The sequence below is a fragment of the Rattus norvegicus genome, chromosome 13 (genome assembly GCF_036323735.1).
Source record: "Rattus norvegicus strain BN/NHsdMcwi chromosome 13, GRCr8, whole genome shotgun sequence".
NCBI classification, from domain to species: Eukaryota; Metazoa; Chordata; class Mammalia; order Rodentia; family Muridae; genus Rattus; species Rattus norvegicus.
Genome location: NC_086031.1, coordinates 33322850 through 33346488, shown reverse-complemented (window position 1 = coordinate 33346488; position 23639 = coordinate 33322850). Strand labels below are relative to the sequence as shown.

The 23639-nt window shown below is 35.9% G+C and overlaps 1 protein-coding gene across 9 annotated transcripts in view; it reads left to right on the top strand.

Moving 5' to 3' along the window:
* The window catches only part of Ptpn4 (protein tyrosine phosphatase, non-receptor type 4), a 180150-nt gene extending 158469 nt beyond the window's left edge, over positions 1-21681 (top strand). For 8 of the 9 annotated variants that reach the window (NM_001100479.3, XM_063272020.1, XM_017598667.3 and 5 more), the window contains 3 exons: positions 560-708; positions 4547-4682; positions 14259-21681. In NM_001100479.3, the coding sequence (NP_001093949.1) occupies positions 560-708; positions 4547-4682; positions 14259-14345 (372 nt within the window). In that variant the 3' untranslated portion in view covers positions 14346-21681. Of the gene's footprint in view, positions 1-559; positions 709-4546; positions 4683-7370; positions 7762-14258 lie in introns of those variants that run through there. The other variant, XM_039090325.2, reaches the window with a different exon arrangement.
* The last annotated feature ends 1958 nt before the right edge of the window (positions 21682-23639 follow it).

Below are 23639 nucleotides of genomic sequence, written 5' to 3'. Positions count from 1 at the left end.
AAATTATCTCAAATTTTGTTTATACTCACAAAAGTGTTTACCATCTTTGTTCACATGGAATCTCTACTAGGTAATCTTTTAAGCAGTTCTCTGAACTTAATTTATTTCTGCCTATTTATTTGATCACCATGTTCAAAATACCTTACAGATATAAAAATGAGTTATTAAGGTGTAGCAATGTAGCCTGGTGGTGGTGGTGTACACCTCTAGGAAGCACTTGGGAGGTAGAAGCGGGTGGATCTCTATGAATTCGGACCATCCTGGTCTACAGAGTTAGATCTAGCACAGCCAAAAGCTGCACAAAGAAAGTGTGTCTCGGAAAACCTTAAAAAAAAAAAAAAAAAAGTATAGCAATGTAAGTAGCTAGTACTTACAAGGATACAGCTATTTCTGTGAAATGTTTTCCTTCTGGTCAAATGTTATATTTAAGTGAGTTTATACACTATGGCAAGAGGAAAAGGAAAGGTGGATTTGCTTTCCTTATAAACTTAAAATGACATGAATTTTATATTTTAGGTAATTCCTAAGTCAAAATGTGTAACTTTTCATTTTCATTCAGAAAAATGAGAGTCGCCAACTCACTCAGATTCAGTACACAGCCTGGCCTGACCATGGGGTACCTGACGACTCAAGTGACTTTCTGGATTTCGTTTGTCATGTCCGAAACAAGAGGGCTGGAAAAGAAGAGCCGATTATTGTTCATTGCAGGTATTTTATTTCCTGTCCTTAAAAAATAATGAATTAGTACATTCTGAGGAATGTGTTCTGTATCTTGGCCTTTTGTTGTGATTACTTCCTTGATAGAAGCTGGAAGACAGTGGAGAAAATTCTAATATAATGGTATAAGAAACTATGCCAAAGGATAAAAACAATAGTCATTTTTCTGGTTCTCTTATTTTAATACCTGTTCATTGGAATGTGTCTTATAAGTGATTATATAATGGATATGATGAAAAGTAACCTTATTTCCATGTGGTTGTATTGCTATAGCAAGATATTAAAAACTGGGTATTTTATAAAAACAGGAATGTATTTTTTTTTAGTTTTAAATTGCAAGACTACGTGAGGCCAGCAGAGGCTGCTAGTACACAGACAAGGGGAGCTGAAACAGTGAAATGCCTGTGCTTAGCCTGTGCCAAAGATCGAACAGCAGCAGATCCAAAATGTCATCTCTTTTGTTGCCATTGGGTTTCCTGAGGACTTTCCCCCCTACTATACTTTTAGTGGTCTTTTAACTCTATCTTAATGTTTTATTATTTCAATATTTTTGGAAAAAGGTCTCATATGACCTAAGCTGGTCTTAATACTCTTTTTTTTTTTTTTTGTAATTGTGAATAGCTCTGAACTCACAATCCTCAGTCTTCCACCTACCCAATCTTGGAGTTGCACATGTGCACTGCCAACCCATCTTACAAAGTAGAATTTTTGTGTTTTTATTTTTTTAATTCCCTTTCTTATGTTTAATTAGTTTTGTTTTTCATTATTCAGCAAACTTTTACTTTTTTTAAGATTTTATTTTGTATATATACACGTGTTTGTATTATTATATATACATACATTGTATAGTATGTTTCAGACACACCAGAAGAGGACACTGGATTCTATCACAGAGGGTTATGAGCCACCATGTGGTATCTGGGAATTGAACTCATGACCCCTGGAAGAGAGTCAGTGCTCTCCGCCGCTGAGGCATCTCTCCAGCCCAAGCTTTACTTTTTAAAAACAAAAACAAAAACTCCTGTTTTTTCCTCTTCCTCTTCTTTTAAACTTCAGGGGAGCAAAGGTTTAATAAAATATAGAAAGTAGAATGCATTACCAATGGACTAGACCAAGCAACAATAATAAGAGAACATCAGGATTGTGGGCAGGGCTGAAGAACACTATGCAAATATGGTGGTTTAAAGACAAGCAAACAGAAAGTTACAACTACAACTTTCAAAAACTTTAGGATATAATTAAGAGGCAGAATCTAGGAACTGTGTGGTAGAAGGAGTCAACATGCAAAAGCTGGTCTAGTGAGCTTATTTAATGAAAGTAGAGCAGTTTTCCAAATCTAGGGAAGAAATGAACATCTAAGCCCAGGAGGCATTTAGAACCCCAAATTACATGACCAGGGACGAACCTCTCATGGTACAGGATACTCAAGGTATCTCCTACAACTGTAGGAGAGCCAGCTAGGCACAGTGGAACATACCTTGGTGCAAAAATAGTAGGATCTTGATGTTTGCTCCAGCCAATACTACATAGTGAGCCCCTTTCCCAAACAAGACAAATTCTATAAGAAGAAAAAAGCAGCAACTCACTTACAACGGTAAGCATAGTGACTGCAGAGGTGGCTTATCAGTCAGAAACACTGGCTGTTCTTGAAGAAGGTCTGACTTTGATTCCCAGAACCCACACAGTAGCTCATAACTGTCTTTACATCCAGTTGCAAGGGATTCATGCCCTTTCATCTTCCTGGGGCCAGAGACGCATGCGATACACATATATAATTGCAGGTAAAAACACTTAAACGCATACCGCGGTGAGATAGTAAGCATTTAGGGGAGTGGCATACATCAAATCTTCTAACAGAAATTTTAAAAAGGCCAGAAAGTATAGAATAGTATATTTCAAGTCCTGAAAATGAATAGCCAATAAAACTGCTCTATTCAACAAAGCTACCTTTTAATATGAACAGAAATAAGGATATTTCAACACTAAAACAGTTCATGACCACTAAATCAGTATTGCAAAAGATACTCAAAGGGAACCTAAATACAGGGCAGTAGGAACCATCAAGAGAGCAAAAGAATGAATTAATTTCATGAGAGAACTAAATTAAACAAAGGATACTTAAACCTATATCATGTTTAACAAAATAAGTCAGTGAAATTCCTAATGCAGATAGAGAAAAAGAAAAAAGCAAACGTTAACCAACCCCCCCCCCCCAAAATCAAGCAGCAAAATTATAAGAGGAAAGAAGAGAAAAAGAAATGGGAAGAGAAGGAGAAAGAAAATGAAAAGAAACACAAAAGAACCATGCCCTCAACATAATAAAGTCTACAATTATCCTGTAGCTAACATTATACCAAATGCAGAAAAACTGAACACATTTTCCCCTCAGTCAGAAACTGGAAAATTCAGTAGAATGCTCTATGCTTGACTCAGTATAATCTCAAAGTCTTAGCTAGAATAAGGCAAGAAAATGAACATATAAATAAATAATGAAGGAAAAAGTTAAATTATCCCTATTTTCTGGTCATGTGATGTGATTCTTGAAATACCCTGTAGACTCCATAAGAAAGCTCTTAGCTCTGAATATCACTTTTAACAAGATTAAAAGAAAAAAGATCAACAAACAAATATAGATAGTTTTCATATAGATCATTAGCTGCCAACAAAGAAGTCAGTAGGGAAGTTTCATTCATGACAGCTATAATAAAGAACTTAATTAAGGTCACTAAAGACCTTTATAATAACAATGCTAAAATACTGGAGAAAGTGATTGAAGATATTGAAAGGTGAATCTCCATACTTAGCATCCTCATGAGCTTCTATAATAATTGTAAAAATTTCTTTGTTCCTAAAAGAAACTTAGACTAAACATAATCTTTGACAAAATTCTAGCAACATTCTCCACAGAACTGGAACAGAAAATCCTAAAACTCACATTAAAGTACAAAAGATCCTAAGTAACCAAGACAAACAAACAAAACCATAAGCAGAAAGCATCATAATACATGCTCTCAAATGATACTGTGTAACTGTAGTGACAGACACAGCGGGATGTGGACATGAAACACACTGTACAGATCAGTGGCTAGAATCACGGACCCAGAAGTAAATGCACACAGTTACCTCTACCATTTTACAAGTGTTGACAACATACTTTTTACTTGGGTAGTGTAATGCAAGAAAATGTCATAAAATTCATCATTTTGTATGCTAACTAAAAAAATGTTTTTTAGGAGTCCATGGTCAGGGCTGGAGCGATGATAGTGTAGTGCTTAAGAGAACTTGTTTCTCATTCAGAGACTAGGGTTCAGGACCCAGCACTAACATGGTGGCTAACAACCATCTCTAACTCCTATTGCTGGGGATGTCACCTCTGACCTCTATGGGCGCTAGGCACAGTCACATGGTGCACTTACATTCTTGTAGGCAGAACTCTTATACACATGAAATAATTTAAAAGCAAAATAAGATGTAATGTCAAGAAGATGAGATGTATGGACCTTTATATTATAGAAATCTTTAGTGGCTACTATAGTCATGTTTGTAGGTTATACTTTTTAAGTATCTCAAGTTGATATAACTTAACTTTAAAACATTGACTTATATAAGGTACAAAAACCATAATTATCTTTTATGTATTTGTTATGATTTATTTTGTTACTTTGCATTTTAAAATATTAAACAGTTGACTTGATAGTTTTATGAAATAAAACCTTAAAATGAAATTGTTTTTCTTCACTGTGATTTGATACTTTGATATTTCCGCAGAAAAGCTACAAATTTAATAATTGCACCACTGAACCTTTGCACATCTATTTGTCTTTTTTAGTGCTGGAATAGGAAGGACTGGGGTTCTCATCACTATGGAAACTGCTATGTGTCTCATTGAATGCAATCAGCCAGTGTATCCACTAGACATTGTAAGAACAATGAGAGATCAAAGAGCCATGATGATCCAAACCCCTGTAAGTACTGGGCTTCATATGTACCTCTGCCTTCTAAGTACGATGGATCTTGATACTAATCTGCATCCTATATCTTTTTTTTTCTTGTACATAAATGTACATATACATGGTAGGGTCCTACTATGTAGCCCAGGCTGACCTAGAATTCACAGTATACCCTAGGCTGGCCTCCACCTCCTCAACCTTCTGCCAACCTCCTGACAAGTATGTGCCTCAAGTCTGCTCTCAATTATATGTTTATCATTTTAATTCCTACTCAGAAACTATTACTCTGTAGTCAATAGCTCTTGGTATTATAAATAAAAATATAGTGGAACAGCCATGTTCGTTGTGTGTGTGTGCCATATCTGTCTGCTTTCATGCTGCACCAGCTGAGTGAAGTTATAGCAGATATCTGTTGCCGATAACATCTACAATATTTACTATCTGGCCTTTTACAAGAACAGTTATGCCAGTGTGCATGAGGCTCGTGCATGTTAACTCATGAGTGCTTTGCTAGATGGAGAGGCACTTGTCTTGGGTTGTTTAGTCAAGAGGAATGCTGTCTCTGAGAATAACCCTAAACTGGAGGTCTGGGTAGAGCTTTGTTCAAGACTACAGCTGTTGTAGAAAGCCTTCCATTTTCCTAAGAACTTAAATCGCATAACAATGACAAAATTCCTAGAAATTAAGCTACTTATTGATTATGTTCTCCACTGACTTTTCATTTGCCTCACTAATCAAAAGAATCAAGAAATTTTAGAACTAGTGTTAAGACTGGTTTTTGTATTAATTAAACCAGAGTAAAATGTTGTTGGCATTGTTAGTGACAACAATATTTCTTGATGCTTACTGGCCTAACTACTCTAAAGATACCCGTCATTTTCTAAGCTTCTAAATACACAAAATTTCATACTTTCTCAAAAGTTAACATTGTACTACAATAAAAACATTACAAGTACCTAACATTTGCCTACTAGTTTTATTTGTATAGTTATTCAGTTTCCCATTATTTAAAGAAAATCTTAGATGGCATAAATATTTTAGCATGTAACTAAAAGATAAGATTGTTTTCTCTAAAAAATACTACTGTCTCACCTAAATGTAATTATAATTTCTTAATATTACTAAATAATGTTCAAATCATCAATTTCATAAAAACTCATTTTTGAGTTTTAAAACTTTATTGAAGTACAATTCACATGCCATAAATTTATTCTTTTAGCATGTTACTTCAGTGCTTTTTAGTATGTCTCAGAGAACAGCCATCATTTCTATTTTCAGAACATTTTTATCATCCTATAAAAGAAGCTCCATTCTTGGTAAGCACTTGCTCCCATTTCTCTGATACTCTCCTCAACTATCCCTTAGCCTCAGGCCATGCTGAACTCAATCAGCGAATGAGTACTCAGTACTGTTTGCATCAGTACTGCATAGTCAGCACTGTGTGCATCAGTACTGCATACTCAATACTGTGTACATCTGTACTGCACACTCAGTACTGTGTGCATCCGTACTGCACTGTCTCCTGCTGAACAGTGCGTAGCACATTTTGTATATTCACCTGTTGACACATGAGTGCATGGACTGCTCCTGTTCTGTGATTTGTTTCTCTTCCATGAACTCTTGTGTCACATATGCCTCTCTGTTGAATAGACACAGGAGGAAAGTCACTGCATCAGTGAGCTAAGACACATTTGACTACTGAGTTATATCTTCCCCTAGGGACAAAATTTTATACTTCCAATAGTGAAATATAAGAGTTCCATTTTCTTAACATCATCAAAATGTACCTGGCTTAAGAGAGATTGTATTTTATATATGGATACGAAGCATTATTGTGACTCTCATCTGCACTTTCTTCATAATGATGTCCAATATCTTCTGTAAAAATTTATTTTGCTCATTTTTATTGTCATTTTGTTGTCAGATTTATATTTTCTAGATACAGATATTTTATGAAATCTGTTTTAAAATACTTTCATTCTCTTTACAGTTCATTTTCTATTTATTTGAAAATTTTTTCATTTATTTAGCGTATGCTCCATGTGTGTGAGTGGGTACACGGCATGCAGTGGCTCACCTGGGAAAGTCAGAGCTCAACTTACAAGAGTCAGTTCTCTTTCTCTTCCTTGGGAGTCCAGGGACCAAACGTGGGTTATAGGCTTGGCAGCAAGCACTTTGAACCACCGAGCATCTTGTTTGCTGGCCTGTGTGTGTTTCTTTTGTTGTTGTTTTGTCTTTTGCCTATTTGTTTTTTCTTAATAATACCATTTAAGAGCCAAATATTAGGTTAATAGTAGAGCCACATATAAGACCCCGGTTTTGATTCATAGCTCCACATAAGTAAGTAACCCAAATGTTTTTAATTTTAATGACGTCTGGTGTATCTTTTTATTTTTCATTGTAGAGTTCCTTAGTTAGGTTTATTCCTAGATATTTTCTGTTCTTTGAGGCTCCTATGAATAGGGTTATATGCATGATTTCTTTCTAAACATGTTTGCTGTTGCTGTATAGAAAGACTCTTGGTTTTTATAAGTGGAGCTGTATTGCCACTTTGCTGAAATTGTTGATTATTTCCAGAAGTTTTATGGTGGAATTTTTTAGATCTCTTATGTAATATTAAAGCATCTACCAGAAGTGGTAGTTTGGCTTCTTCTTTTCCTGTTTGTTTTCCTTTCATTTTCTTCTCTTGCCTTATTGTTCCAGCAAGTGCTTCCAGTCCTGTTTTGAAAAGAGGTGGGGATAAGGTCAGCCTGTTTTGTTCCTGCTACTAATGGACTTGCTTCAGAGCTTTCTCTATTTAGGATAATGTTGGCTGTGGGTGTGTGATTCATAGCCTTTGTTACTTTGAGGTATGTGCTATCCAGTTCTACTCTATGTAGGGTTTTTTTCATGAAAACATGTTGGTTTTATCAAAGGCTTTTTCTACAGCCCTTGAGATGATCATATTGATTTTTGTCTTTAAGTTCATCCATATAGTGTATTATATCTGTTGGCCTACATATGTTCAACCATCCCAACATCAAAGGGTAAAGCCAATTTGGCCATAGAGGATAATATTTTGGATACATATCTGTATTCAGTTTGCAAGGAATATTTTTGTGTTTATCATGGATAATGGCCTTTGTTTTTATTATTATTATTATTATTATTATTATTATTATTATTATTATTATTAAAGTAATACCGAATTTTGAAAGTGTTCCTTTCTTTTTCTTTTTTCTTTTTCCTTTTTTCTTATTTAAAAAGTATTTTTCTTATTTTAGAAGTATTCACTGTAGATAATCTAAAAACCTAATAGAATTCTGCTATCAATGCATCATCTGAAGACTTTTATTACTGATTTTATTGCCTTTATTTGTTATAGATCTGTTTAGGTTGTTAAGTCTTTTCTTTGCTTAACTTGTATGTCTCATATGAATGTAGAAATTTGTGAAAATTTTTAATATTTCCCAATGTAATAGAATATAGGTCTTAAATAATTCCTTTATAATAATCTGAATATTTTTGGTATATATATATAATGTTTTCCTCTCCATTTTTGATTCTGTTAATTGGGGATTCTATCTTTCTTTTGGCTAGTTGGCCAGTTATTTGTCTTCTTTTTTTTTCTTTTAAAGATTTATTCATTTATTATATATAAGTACACTGTAGCTGTCTTCAGACACACCAGAAGAGGGCATCGGATCTCTTTACAGATGGTCGTGAGCCACCATGTGGTTGCTGGGAATTGAACTCAGGACCTCTGGAAGAGTAATCGGTTGCTCTTAACTGCTGAGCCATCTCTCCAGCCCCGTTATTTTTCTTCTTAAAGAACCAACTTTTAGATTCTTGATTCCTTGAATTTTTTTTTCGATTTCATAAATTTCTGTTCTGATTTTTATTATTTCTTGGCATATTCAGAATTTGAACTTGTTTTGTTCTTGTTTACCCAAATTCTTGAGTTTCACATCATTAGTCATTAATCAGTTTATTTGTGGTTGTTCTGAGTTTTAAATGTGGTTAGTATACGTAGAAGAATTTTCAGTTTTACTGCAGGATACAAGGAGTTATTAAAGTTTTCTGAATTTGTTAAGATTTGTTTTGTTTTCCAGGCTGGTCTGTTTTTGAGAGGTTCCATAGGCTACAGAGTAGAGTGTACATTCTTTAGTGTTTGGTGGTATATTCTGTAGTTCTCTGTTAAGCCCATTTGATGGATGTTATTATTTAACATTTCTTTTTTTTTTTTTTTTTTTTTTTTTTTTTTTTTTTTTTTTACCAGATGACCTGTCTGTTAGAGAAAGTGTTGTATTCAACTCACCAAATATTATTGGGTTGATATTAATCTGAGTGTTTAATTCTGGTAGTATACTTTTTATGAAACCAGATACAGTAGACTTTGGTGCAGTTATGTATAGGATTATAATTGGTTAATTGTCTTGGTGATTAGAATAAGGTGTCCTTCTTCTCTGATTAGTTTTGTCAGATATTAGGACTGCAGTGCTTCCTCACGTCTGGCCCCATTTGTGTGGAATATTTTTTGTCCTTTTTTTAAAGACAGTACTTAACCTTTAAAGCTAAGGGGAATTTCTTGTAGACAACAAAAGATGGATTTTATGTCTATTAATTGGAGAGTTGAGGCCACTAATATTTAAAGCTGTTATTGAAAGGTGTGTATTGCTGGCAGTCACTTCATTTATTTTGCTATTTTTATTGTACTTGTGCTTCAGTAATTAGAGCTTTCTATAATTACCGTCCTGTACTAAGTATTATTTTCAGTATTCTTTTTAGGCTGGTTTGTTGGACACAAATTCTTTTTGCCTATTTGTGTCATGGAAAGTTTTCTCCTTCAACTTCAGCAGGTTGTTTTGCTGGGTATATTAGTCTGGATTCATAGCCATAGTCTTTTAGAACTTCGAGTATATTGTTCTAGGCTCTTCTGATTTTCAAAATTCCCACTGAAATGACAGCTGTTACTCTGATGCATTTTCCTTTATATGTGACTTACGGGTTCGTCCCTCCCTCCCTCCCTCCTTCCCTCCCTCCCTCCCTCCCTCCCTCCCTTCCTTCCTTCCTTCCTTCCTCCCTCCCTTCCTTCTTTCCTTCCTTCCTTCTTTCCTGTCTTTCTCTCAGTCTTTCAGTCTTTTTTTTTCTTTTGCTACTTTCTTATACTTCTTCTTTGATCTTTTTATCAATTCAGTTTGTGGTGGTGCCTTCTGATTGAGTTTTGAGTTGTCTACTATGTCTTCATTTCTGCTTAAGTTCTCTTCAATATTTTCCTTTATTGAAATTCAGTCTTCTAACCATGTATTGTCTTTATCATCGCATTCAGCCTTATTCTTGCTGAATAATATTTCGGCATCATTTAGGCAGTTTGTTTGTTTGTTTGTTTGTTTGTTTTTCTCTTTGAGTTTATTCTACATTCATTGAACCATGTATTTGTATCTTCTTTAAATTTGGATCTTTTGATGAAGTTTATGATTGTAACTTCTATGTCTTGGGGTTCATCTAGGTAATTCTCACTAGAAATTATGGTACTTTTGTAATAAGTCTGATAGATATTGTCTTGGGTTTTTGTATTGTTTTCCTTTTTTATGATAAGGCCTAGGCATGTCTGATATAGACACAGTTGACTAGGCCTAAAGATTAGATATGGTGAAACTAGGTGAAGCCAGGTGTATCCGGTGGGGGGTTGGACTAGCATGCAAAAGACTGGAGACAATGTGTGAGGGCTCAGCAGAATAGGCTTCAGACTGGGGAGGTGCTGGCAGGGTGGGCTCTGGCACCGAGCATCAGTTTGGTCTAGGGGCTGGGTATGGCCCAGGTGAGGTCAAGATGGGTCTATAAGGTTATTTGGTTTTGTTCTTTTGCTCTTTAATTATGTATGATAAAGTACATATAACAAAATTTTTCATTTTAACCATTTTATTTATACATTTTAGTCATATTGAGTATATGTACATTGTTGTAGAACTAACTTTATGACCTCTTTTTTATACCATTAAAAAACTTCTTCATATCCATTCTCCTGAGCCTCCAGTTACCTCTAGTCTACCGCTTGTTTCAGAGTTGGATGTATCATATAAGTAGAGTCATACAGTACTTGTGTATTTCTGACTGCCCTATAGTTCAGATAGTTAATATTCTCACAGTTCACCTGTTTGGTAATCGTGTCAGAATCTAACTTTTCTTCAAGGCTAAGCCATATCCCATTGTTTTCTATACTAGATTTTTTGTAATAATTTCTCCATCAGTGGGCATGTGGCTGTTTCTAGCTTTTGACTGTTCTGAATGATGATGGAGGATATATAGAATGTCTCTTCGAGACTGCAGTTTGACTTCTTTCAGCTCTGTACCCACATGGAAGTTGCTGAGCTGTTAACAATTATAATGTTGTTTTTATAGTTTATTTGAAATCAATGTTCTAATAATGGCCTGCACATTTTAATTAGTTTATGTCTAAATTCTAAAGTTTTATAATCAAGAAACTACTTTCTGCTGTTTTTGTACTTTGGGGGGGGTTGTTTTGTTTTTTCAATTAATTTAATAAACCAAGTTACTTATACTGTATCATTTGCTAGAGTCTCAGTTGGTTTGGCTTATATTCTCAAGGTAGCGTTCTCTGTATTTCCTCAAAGTGACAGACGAATCTGTAGGCTAGAACAGTTTAAGTGGAAATTCTTTCCTCAGGATGCAGATGATGTTTGATTATCTTTCTTTTCGTGATGTTAACACTCCTTAGTTGATCAACACTGCCATCCATTATTCATTGGGTGTAGAGTGATTGCCTTCTGTTTGTTTGTTTGTTTGTTTGGCATTGTTTACTGGATTGCTCCCAAGTCATATCCAGCTGCCATTGTTATATAGATCAGGCCTCCCTGCCTAGGAATGGGTGCTATCCACAATGGGCTAGGGCACTTCATTTATAACTAGAATGATTTTTTTAAAAGATCTACTCATTTTTATTTCCTGTGTATGAGTATTTCACCTGCATATATATGTATATGTGCATCATGTAAATGCCTGGAACCTTAGAGGTAAGAAGAAGAATCAGATTCCTGGGAACTAGAGTTAGAGGTGGCTGTTAGCCAATGTGTGGGTACTGGGACTCAAACCCAAGACCTCTGGAAAAGTAGTTCTTAACTTCTAAGCCATTTCTCCAGCCTCGAATGATTTAGAAGATAAATATTTGATTCTTTACCTTGATTTCCAAGTGCTGTTTTATTTTTTATGGTGCTTTACAATGCTAGCATGGAATCCAGCCTCATACTTGCTGCACAAGTGCTATCACTGAGCTCAGGCACCCAGCTCAGATTTCACTGTGGATTTACTAGCTTTCTCCACTGCCAACAACTCACTTTTGTTTGATACAATTAGAAATTGTGAACCTAGGTGGTTGTAGTGGTGCACACCAATAATCCTAGCACTCCGGAGGCAGAGGCAGAGGTGCAGAGGCGCAGAGGCAGAGGCAGGTGGATCTCTGTGAGTTTGAGGACAGCTTGGTCTACATAGTGAGGTCTAGGAAAGCTGGAATACACGGTGAGACCCTGGTTTTGGGGGGAGGGGAGTGAATCCAAACATACTTTATGTGTTTTCAATACTTTTCTTGATGGTGCCCCAAATTATCCTATATTTTGGCTAGCAGGAATCTCAGTTTCCTAGAACCACAATAACTTACTAACTTCTTTATTAGCGGAAAAGATCACTAAGCCAGCTTTGTATTTTATGACCCAGATTTGGGATCTAATTTCTCCAGTAATTCTTGGTCCTGTCAGTTTAGATGCTACTCTTTGAGTTCTGGGGATATGGTGGTGTTATAGGTGATATGTTTCTCTAAACATATGTCACGTGTCTGAACACACATGTCCATGATGTTTTGTACTTAACATCTTTATCTACTTCTTTCCCCTTTCTCGTTTAACAAGAATACATCTTCTCTAGGACAGCAGTAAGACTATTAAAAGTACTCTACTATTTTATCTCATGTGGCCTGCCATAGTCTCAAAATGGCAGTGCCGATTGTGAAGAATTCCTGGATTCCCACAGTTTTATTTGAATTTTGGATGTCACTCCAAAATCTAATCAATTACTGTCTTAAAATCAGCAAACAGCTGATCAGTGTAGTTGTGTCATCCATTGATATAGACATTGTTGATTTGTTTTAAGTTTTGTATTTGAAATCTGCAAAAGAAGAAGAGTAGGGTCTGAAGAGATGGCTTAGTGGTTAAAGAGCACTGGACTGCTCTTCTAGAGGACCCAGATTCAATTCCCAGCATCCATATGGCAGCTCACATCTGTCTATAATTCCAGTGCCTGACGAATCAACACCCTCACACAGATATGACAAGGCACAGAGAAAAATAAAAGTATGGGGTTGGGAATTTAGCTCAGTGGTAGAGCGCTTGCCTAGCAAGCGCAAGGCCCTGGGTTCGGTCCCCAGCTCCGAAAAAAAGAAAAGGAAAAAAAAAAGTAAATAAATCATTAGAGAAAAAGAGGAGGAGGAAGAAAAGGTTTATTATTCAGAGGAGTCTGATCTCTGTTTCTTTCTGCTCCTTTTCCCCTCTATTCTTTCATGAAAACACTTTAAAGACTTAACATTTTCTTCCTTAAAAAAAGTTAAACTAACAGTAAATTTTAAATATGTATTTATATTTTCCTTTTATAAATGTTATACATACTTTTTATCTCTCACCTTTTAATATTGTTTAAGTGACACAGAGAGACAAAGTGATTGAATGTGCAAGTGTATGTGAGGCGGATAAAGGTGGTCTTCGCCACTCTCTACAATCTCTCACTGTGCCTGTGCCTGGAGCTGAGCTGCAGTAAATCTTAATGATCTGTCTGCCCAGACGCACTGGGTTTACAGCACATCCAGAAATGCTCAGTTCTTTTACATGGGCGACAGCTAAGTCCTCATGCTTATTCAACAAGTATGCTGACCTGCTGAGCCATATCCCTTCCTTGCCTTCTTTTGGTGGTGGTTGTAGGTTTTTTATTTTGCCTTGTCTTCTTGAAACAGGCTGTTGTGGTCTTCATTATGTAGGCTATGCTGGTCTTGAACTTAGGGAGCTCTTGCTTCAGTCTGTCGAATGTTAATATATGCGTAAACCTCTCTACCTGAAATCCCTTGCTTGCTTTCACTTATCAGAATGGTGTGACACTTATCATTGTAGGACAGGAGGATGTCTGTGAGTTTAAGGCCAGCCTTATCTGCATATCAAATTGATGGCAACTTAAATGGTTTCCCTGTTTTTATTATAAAGAAATGAATATATATTTTCAGGGTTTGTTTTTTTTTTTTTGTCTTTTGAATTGAATTTTCTGGAAGTAAAAATGTTTGTTCCAAAGGGAAAATAATATTATTTTGTTAGATACTTTGAAATTTCTCTTTATATTTTCAGTATTTTAACATTCCTACCAGCAGTGTCTTGGATTTTGCCTACAAAGTATAATGTGAGGGATTTTTATTTGTTTGTTTTCTTAACTTTTTACCTATTGGTAAAACCCTCTATCTCTGTTCTATTTCACTTTTCAAGTTTTTTAATAAGCAAGATAAGTGAGATGCTAGTTTTTGGTTTTCTAGTAGTGATTCTTTTTCCTACTTGTGTTTTTCAGAGTCAATACAGATTTGTATGTGAAGCTATTTTGAAAGTTTATGAAGAAGGCTTTGTTAAACCATTAACAACATCATCAAATAAATAAGAAAGCAAAAAGGTTGGAATAAGTACTGGGAACCTGAGTTTGTTACATTCACTGTGCCATAATACTGCTTGCAGGAAATGGCCTCTCACACAAAAAGTGAAGAACTCAAAGAGACCTCGAGAACTTCAGCACTACTGCACTTTATGTTTCAAAAAGTCACTCAGAACTTACCACATGTTTGAATACTTTGTGCTTTGCTCTGAACAAATAGTGGAAACTGGGTATGTTCAGAGTAATTTATGGAATTGTGAGGCATTGCCATGCAGTCCCTTCTGGTAGAATTGCCGCCGACAAGGCTCAGATTCTCATCTCTGTCACACACCTGTACCTTGAAAGCAGAAGGAGTTATCATCAGGAGTCTGCTCTGGATTTTCCCAGGGGTCATGCCCTCACTCTACTGATTACCAGATTTTATTTTTCAAACGTTAGCAATACCATTCTCAACATTAGCCAGTACACTGCCTGTGGGTGCAGCACATCTTCCTAACGTCCCCGTGGGGACCTGCTGTTGAGAAGAAAATTGGAACTTGCTGTTCCCAGGAAATGCTGCACAGTGTCCATTTACCAGCATCTTATAGAAATAACTATGAATTTTCTTGGATTTAATAATGTAACTTATATTTATCATAAGGTTGGCTTATTCCAAATCATGTGATTTCACAGTCTTGATGTAAAGGAATGCATGCATCGTGTCTTAACCCCTTAAGTGCCTTGAGATATCTTTGTCTAATGAAAAGGCACTCATTTGACCCCATAGGAGGTATGTATGTATACTGTACATTCTTATAGTTTTACGAATTTTTAATGAGATCACAGTGTTTTAAAAAGCTGTTTTAAAAACCAGCTTCTTATGTTGAGAGTTATACAAACAGCAAAGGGTAAGGCCATTCTGTCTTTTACTCAGTGCTTGTACTTTGCCGTAAAAGCCAGGATATCTGTATTCTGCCCAGAGTGCATCTGCTGCTATGGAATTGTTCACAATCTGCACATTCCTTTACCGAAGGGAAGGATAGGGGTTAAAGTTTAGCAGCTTAACTTAAAAAGAGGGTTTATTCTTCAGATTTCACATTTACTTTATCCTAAGGTAAGAATTGATGTTTAATATGTGCATCAAAGATAAATATATTGGTATTCTAGGTTACAGTGAGAAAGTCGATCAGCTGGGTTATGCACCCGTAACTGACGAGCTGCCCTGGAGCATCATCACTCCAAGGCCTGTCAGGCTGGCTCACACTGCTCCTTCCTTCCACTGGGGTTCTTCACACAAGGAGTTAAACACTTTAGCATTCTCTAAAGTGACCCTTCCTTGTCATCCAGTTTATATATGCCTGTTAAATTATAAGCATGTCAGTAAGTAGGCCATCTTAACGGAAGATCCAACTCCCATTACAGATATGTCTGTTTTCCTTGTTTTAAGTCTGTGGAGACAGATTTTTAAAATTGCACAATTTAATGTGAGAACTTGCTCACCTATTCACATGTTATTTTATAAGGATATGGTTAAAATAGACACATTTACTAGTGGTTTTCAGATTACTTCTGTAGTCTCGATAAAACATAGGTCCCAATGGTAGATATTTTGGAATGCTATTTAGTTGAGGGAATGATACACATTTAAAAAATCTTTAGTAACATATAAATTATTGCTTCAGGTATTCAGAACCCATAATAGTAAAATTCAAAAGTTAAGCTTCTAAATATTAATTGCCAGGGTACCAAATAAATTGGCACTTATAAATACTTCTTGTCTTTTTTTTAAAGAAAGAAATAAACATCTTTACATCAAACAGAAGTCCCCTTATTATGATTTCACAAGCAAGACAATAATATAAGTTCGTAAGTGAACTATAATTATACTCAGACATTCCATTCTGTAACCAGAGGCAAATGTAATTTAGGCTGGTAAGCTATCATTACAACTTAAAAAGGGGAAACAAGCTAGAGATCTATGTTATAAAGCTATTTTATTTCATTGGTGGATTTTAGCCTAAATTTTATATCTTGCCATGTGGGTAGAAGGTGATAAGTGTAGACAGGAAGAGAAAAGCTGTGTAGAAAGGCAGTGTCATGGTTCGTTTGCTCTTCAATGTAAAGCTTTGGGTACATCTCTGGTTAGCACTGATGTTGGCAGCAGGCATTGCTGCCTTTTAAATCAGCAGTGCTTAATCTGAAATGACAAGTGTAGAATTAAATTCAAATTTATCATAGCAGTTTCTTATCTGAGAACTATGCTCCATTCGTGTTTTACATCTGAAGACAGCCCTTTTAGAACATTTATTAGGATCTTAAGCTAAACTTAGCCTTCACAAATTGTTAATATAGATATGCTAACTAAACTTTCCTAGTTACCTAACAGAACACTTGTCTTTTCCACCTAAGCATCTAACCAGTTTATGAATCTAAATAGGTTACTAGAAATAATGCTAGTTTTCATATGCCAAGTACTGCTCCACTCCATAGATATTGATATAATATTGTGTGACAAAAACCAAATTTCTTGAACCAAACTACTTTTCCATTACTACTTAGCCACCCTTAAGCTCACACCCCAACAAACTCAAGAACAAATCAATGCATTTCTTCGGACAAGGAGAAGTTAGTATTGGTGAGTTAGGGCTTCTGTACATGCTAAGAGTAAATATGAAAATTTTCCCTCTCAAAGTTCACATGACTTTTCTGCTTCTTTCATAGGGCATTTAGTTTTGTCAGCACTAGATGCTCTGTAGTAATCTTTTGGAGTAGACTTTGCATTCACAAAAAGAATAGGTTGTATTTGTTAAACTAATCCATTCATTCAAAAGTGAGACAGAATAAACAGCCCAAGAACAGTTTTTGTATAGCTTGCTGGGACAAGTAATTGGGAAAGGGCAATGATTGATCATTTTGACTTCAGAATAAAGGTAACATTGTATAAAAAATGACTTCACAAGCAGTTATGCTGAGCCATTAGGACAGATGCTTGAAAATTTGGGGTACTACTGTAGCTGCCTTCAAAGAGAAACATCAGTGTGTTGGTTTGCATGTGTACTTACTTCATAAAGACATGTTCACAGATTGAAAGGACTTTTAACCATGGGGTTGTTTATATCTCTTGGCAGACCAAGTCTAATGAGTTATTTGAAAAAAAAAAAATCTCCATGTCACTAGAAGTAGTACTACACCTTGAGAGCTAAAAATTTGAAAGATTTTATCCACTCTCTGTGTCCTTGTTATTATAGAAAGGACTACAGGCCCAACAATTAATTTAGCAGAATCTGCTCATCTTCAGGTTTTCTAATTCTCAATTTAGTGTCTCTGTATTAGACTGTAGCTTCAGTAAATTGTGACAAATGCTTGTAAGTTTTTCTACTTGGGAAGTATGCTCAGTGTTGTCACTTAAACCTGTAACACCTTAGAAGTTGGAAAGGAGACTTCAAAAGTGATGCCAATGAGGACTTGGACTCAGTTTTCTGGTGCTTCCCAGACAGATTAGCATAAACTATTGTGAAGTATTTAGGCTGATACACATGCAGTATAAAACTGAAATGCAAGTAGGAAAGCATTTTTAAAGCACTTAAAACGTGGACCTGAGATTTAGATCTTATACCTACTTACAAAATAATATGTTCATGTGAACATGTGATAAAAAGGAAATATAGCTTGTTTAGCAGGAAGAGAGAAGGAAACATGAACTTATAGCAATATGCTATTTAATGTCTGTGTTTTGAATATTTAAAATATCTGATGGTAAAATTGCCAAAGTAGTTTGAATTCATGTAAGTTGTTTATACTACAACAATGTGGGATATGTTTACAGGCTCTTTATAGTGCTTACTTTGTAGTTCTGATGAAGTTTGTAGTTTGTATTTAAGTCATTTATAGTAAATGTATGATAAATATTTGCTGGAATAAATATCTCAGTAATATAGCAAAACGTATCTAAGTAATCCCACAGTCTGCTTTCATACAAGGTGCTTTGTCCAGAAAAGCAAGTACTTTGTGACACCATTGCTTACACCCCACATTTGCACCAACTGTCCAACTACATTCCTGGAACCCTGTGTGGTGGGTGCTGCCTCCAAGTAAAACAGCTGTGTTACTATAATTATATCAGAGTTACTAATCTATTAACAGATATTTGTGTCTCAGTGTGATCACAAATTGAGTGACTTTTATGAAATTCTTAGAAAATTATATACATGCAAAGAAATTTATTTAATCTTAAAACTTTTTGAGGGCTAATTGCTAATAGATAATGTTATCAATTTTAAGAGTAAAAGAAATCAATCCCAGAATTATATGTTTTGAGTTCTGCTTTTTACCACAATTCTTATTTTGCATAGATTTCATTTACTCTTAGTAGTACTTATTATAATATATTTCTCTATGTTATCAGAAACAACAACCCATGTATTCCGGCCCACAATTACTTGATTTTCATGCCTTATTGAATTCTTTTGAGTAGGTACCATAATGTTATTTTCTGTTTCCATCTATCAGTGTGACGCTGCTTATTTTACAGTTTTCTACTGTGGAACACTGTTGATTTCTAAAGTCATTATTTATTTTTTTTTTAAGTCCTCCGAAGGTAAATGAGCAGCCATTAGTTCTAGCTTTTTGGTGGCAGTCCATCTGTATTGGCTAGGTATGGTTCAGTGCATAAACAAGTACACCATTTTGCAGAAAGTTATTAGCAATATTTCAAGTTAAAAACTACACTGTTCAGGAAGAGTTCAAACGTTTAACTTCCTGGAGCCTTGTAAATTTTCCAGTATAAGAATGAAAAAGAAAGCCTTGGTAAGTTCATAAAAGTTTCAAATAAACACTGTAGAGTTTTCCTATTATGTAAATGATATACAGAAAATATTTTTCTATGAACAGAAGGTTAAAACTGTTAACTTTAATTTCATTGCTTAAAAGGGATAAAACAATATTTGTATGTCTTTCATGCTGTAAAGAAAATGAATGTATCTTTCAAATGTTAGAGTCATTACTTGATTGTAAGTATATGTGTTTTTAAAAATCTGTAAAGGGTTGAAAAGAAGAGTATTACAAGTCATTATGTAAGACGCAATGTTGGAAGAAATGGAATTTCATTATAAATGAGCAGTCACTATCAAAGCATATTTCAGTATAGTGCATATTCATTTTCACATTGCTTTGTTTTATCTCTAGAAATGTTTCTTAAAAATTGTGTATACTGTTTTGGGTATACACTAATTGGTTTCTACACTTGTGTGTTAGGCTCAGTGTGCTGCTGCATGTGTCTACCATGGGGAAAAGTTACCAAGTTTTGTCAATGTCGAAGCCACCAATGGGGGCATCATTGTTAGAATGTGAAACCCATGCCTAGGAGCCACTGCAGCAACTCTGTGCAGAGGCCTCTGACTGTGCTAATGTGTTTCCCTTTTTATCTTCAATGACATGGATAGTAAGACTACTGGGCCCAACTCTCCTGACTTGTGGTGGTTTGTATGCTTACAACTTTATTCAGCTAGTGCCCGTAGGTGTGAATGATTTGTTCATTAGCTCTTTAAATCTAGTATTTATCAGTTATTAAACTTGATGAAAATTGGGAATTCATTGTTTTGACACTTTTCTAGCCATCCATACTAATTTTAACTCATCATGATGGACCCTGAACAACCAAAAAGTGATCCCTGGTTAGTGTCAGATTTCCTCTACCCCAGCATTTACAAGGTTGACTGATGACTTAGAAGTTGCATTGTTAAATAAAGTCACTGCCAAGGATCATGAAGGAGGTAGCTTTCTCTAAACTTTGGCCCAGAGAGGCTGCTTCCTGGTTCCCTAGATGGACTAAATATCTGCTGTGTGTCTTCATATCCTCTATAGTCACAATTAGGCCTAGTTTACCTCTTAAAAATTTTTTTGTTTTCCACTTATATTTGCCTTCCTGGGGAAGGAAGATTCAACCCAATTCTATGATTCTCTGGATTCATTTTTCCAAGTTTTTCAATGAGTTAGTGAGATTCCTCATTCATGAATCCTGTAGAGTGTGTCCTTTTCCAGTGCTAAAATTGATTTCAAATAGCACTTTATTTCATGCTTACTACTGATTTAATTTATACATTAAAAATATCTATCCTAGGAATTTTGTAAATACAGAAAAGCAATTGATTAGTAGTAAAGTTTATTAGATTGGCCCCAAGTTTAAATGCTTTATAATGATCTCTTGATAGCTTCTTTGATATTTAAGAGGTAACCTATGTGATTGAAGCTCTGCCATTTTCCTGTAATCTGTGTAGTACAGTGGAGGCTGGCCCAGCTGGCTGTATTGCTGGACTTACTTCTCTCAGCTAGCTTCAGCCAAGCTTGGTTGCTAAAACTGTTGATCTGCTCTGCATTTTGTGGACATGACATGAATGTTTGGAAAGCTGTTTTTTGTCAGTGTAGTACCTAGAGATTCAGTAGATGCTGCACCACCAGTTCATAGTTTATATGGAAGACAAAGGACAGAATTTATGACATAACAGTTTCTGTTAAGCTGTTTTCATATTCTGCCAGGACAGTATATCTGCTGTAAAAAAAATAAAAGTTGTCTACCCTAGTGGTGCCCAGCATCAGAACACACCAATTATAAACCATGCTGTGAGCTTTTCAAATAAGAAAGGCTGGTCCTTGTTTTCTATAGTGCAGGTTAACTTTAGGACTGATGGCTTATACTTATCAGTACTATTTTAAACGTTAGCTTAAAAATTATTTTTATGTAGAGGGTATTTTAATTTGGGAACTTTCTTTTCTTGTAATAGGTGCTATATGTAAATATGGAGTGAGAATTTGCTTCATTAAAGGTCTAGCTTATTTCCTTATTAAGGTATTTTTCATTTCTGTTTCCATTTCATGGTTTGTACTAAACTAATAGCAGAATGAATTAGTCCCTTAAGGCTGTAACTACCTTTTCTCCCAGTTGTACAAAAATATCTCCATTCGGTTTCATCTCAGATTAAGAGGCAAAGAAGCTAAGAATGAAAACAAAATGCATAAGCTTGAATTTGGTCAACACTGGACTATTTGAAATGATCACTGTGTATTTGTCACTGCAGTTTACTGTGTCTGAAAGGCATTGTGTGTGTGTCTTAATTTCAGTGAAAATCAGAATTCCTGCCATTCATGTTTAAACAAGTCACACATAGCAACAGTGAACAGGATAAAAATGCGGGTTTGCATTGAAACCGTTTTAGTCCTAACCTCAATTTATATTATGCAAAACACATTTACAGACATTTTGTTGGTTATGTTTCATTTTGATTTAGTACTTGTTCAGGTACAAATTCGAAAAGAAAACAATAGCTGTTAATGTTCGATTGAGAAATAAAGATCCTCGTTAGTAACCTAATGGCTTCGTCTCAAGGTTACTTTATGGGGATGACAGTGATTTACTTATTAGTGAGTGGTCACTAGAAGAGCGCTGAATGCTAAACCTGATGTTCATTTCTAAAGTCAGCAGTGCATGTGGTGTCTCCTCTCTGAAGGGGGAGAATAGAGAATTTTGACAATTAAACTGTGTGTGTGTGTGTGTGTGTGTGTGTGTGTGTGTGTGTGTGTGTGTGTGTGTGTACTGGTACAGCCACCTGTGCTCATACTTGTAGAAGCCAGAAGAGGGCATGTGATGTTCGCTCTGTCAATCTCCACCTGATTTTCTTGAAACAAGGTCTCTCACTGAACCTAGAACCTACTGGTTATTTTCCAGCTGGCCTGGCTGGCCAGCAGACCTGTCCTGTTTTGTCTCTTAACACCACATGACATGCTTGCAGGCACACCAGTGCTCGCTTTAAACATGACTTCTGAGAATTCCAACTCAGGTCCTCATACTCAAGCAGTAAGCATTCTTAGCCATTGAGCTTTTCTTTTTCCCCCAGAGAATAAAAATAAAAATCCCAGAGAATATCTGTAGTCTCCTCTTTTGTAGCCACCACTCCTCTAGTAATCTCAGAGCAAGAGTGGGATTGTCACTCAAAAATCTCTTCTCTTGAAGTCAGCCTTGAATCTCATCCTCCCAGGTGCAGTTGGGCCTGCTGTTTTTGCATCTTATGGGAAGTGAAGGAGGAAAGTTCTCTTTTTGTTTGAGGGAGGTGTTTGATTTTAGGTAGCTTTGATTTGCCTTGAACTCAAGAGAGCTGCTTGCTTCTGCTGGAAAACTACACTCAACAACCAATAACTGTTTTAGGTGCATAAGTGATAAAGGATTCATTATGGCAATGACATTGTAACCTGTGTGTGTGGTCCTGATTCAGTAGGAGAATCACTTTAGGCCCAGAGTTCAGGGGCAGCCTGAGCAACACAGAGAGATTCTGTGTCAAAACAATAAGGAGAGAAGGACTGAAGAGAAAGCTCTGCATTAAGAGCACCAGCTGTTCTTCCAGAGGTCCTGAGTTCAATTCCAAGCACCCACATGGTGGCTCACAACCATCTGTAATGGGATCCAATGCCCTCTTCTGGTGTGCATGAAGACAGAGCACTCATATACTTAACATACATAAAATTTTTAAATTAAGAGAAAACGAAGTTATGAGAAACATTTTGAGAAAGATCCAAAATGGTTTACGGCAAACTTGTACTAACTCCCTGTCTCTGAGAAAAGCCCCCTCAAACCAGGTGAAGTGACACAGGCCTGTAATCCCATTGCTCGGGAAATTGGGGCAGGTGGATTCTAATTGTGGGCTCCTCTGAAGTATAGGAAGCCCCATCACCCCAGTGATGACCTCTGTTCAATTTCTTACATTTTCTTCCTGGGAAAATGTATATTTGTGTATACATAAACATTTATGCCTGTAGGATTGTATGATATAGTCTGTAACTTCGTTTTTTCATTGTAGGGTATTTCCATATTAGCATATTCACATTGATTGTATTCTGTTAAAGGTTACTATTTGGGGGCTGAGGGGCATGCATGACCATATAATTTATTTATTTATATATATATATATATATATATATATATATATATATATATATATATATGCCCAGCACTTACGTAGAGGTCAGAGGAAAACTTGAAGGATCATGCTGGGGTCATCACGCTTCACGCTTGGTTGTGCCTTTACCTGCAGAGCTATCTCAGCAGCCCAACTCTTTCCTCTTAATTATGCCATCTCATGGATGTTTCCTAATTTCATTTCACAATTATTATATTTGTATGTGTGTGCATCTACCAGGTGAGCTAGATCCCTGGCCTACCCTTGTGTCTAGAAACTACTTCTGCTTTAAAGATCTGTCCCAGACAGCAGAAATGATGCTGGTTTCCTGGTATCGTCCCTAATCAGCCGGAAACTTCAGTTTTCAATCTCTCCACCT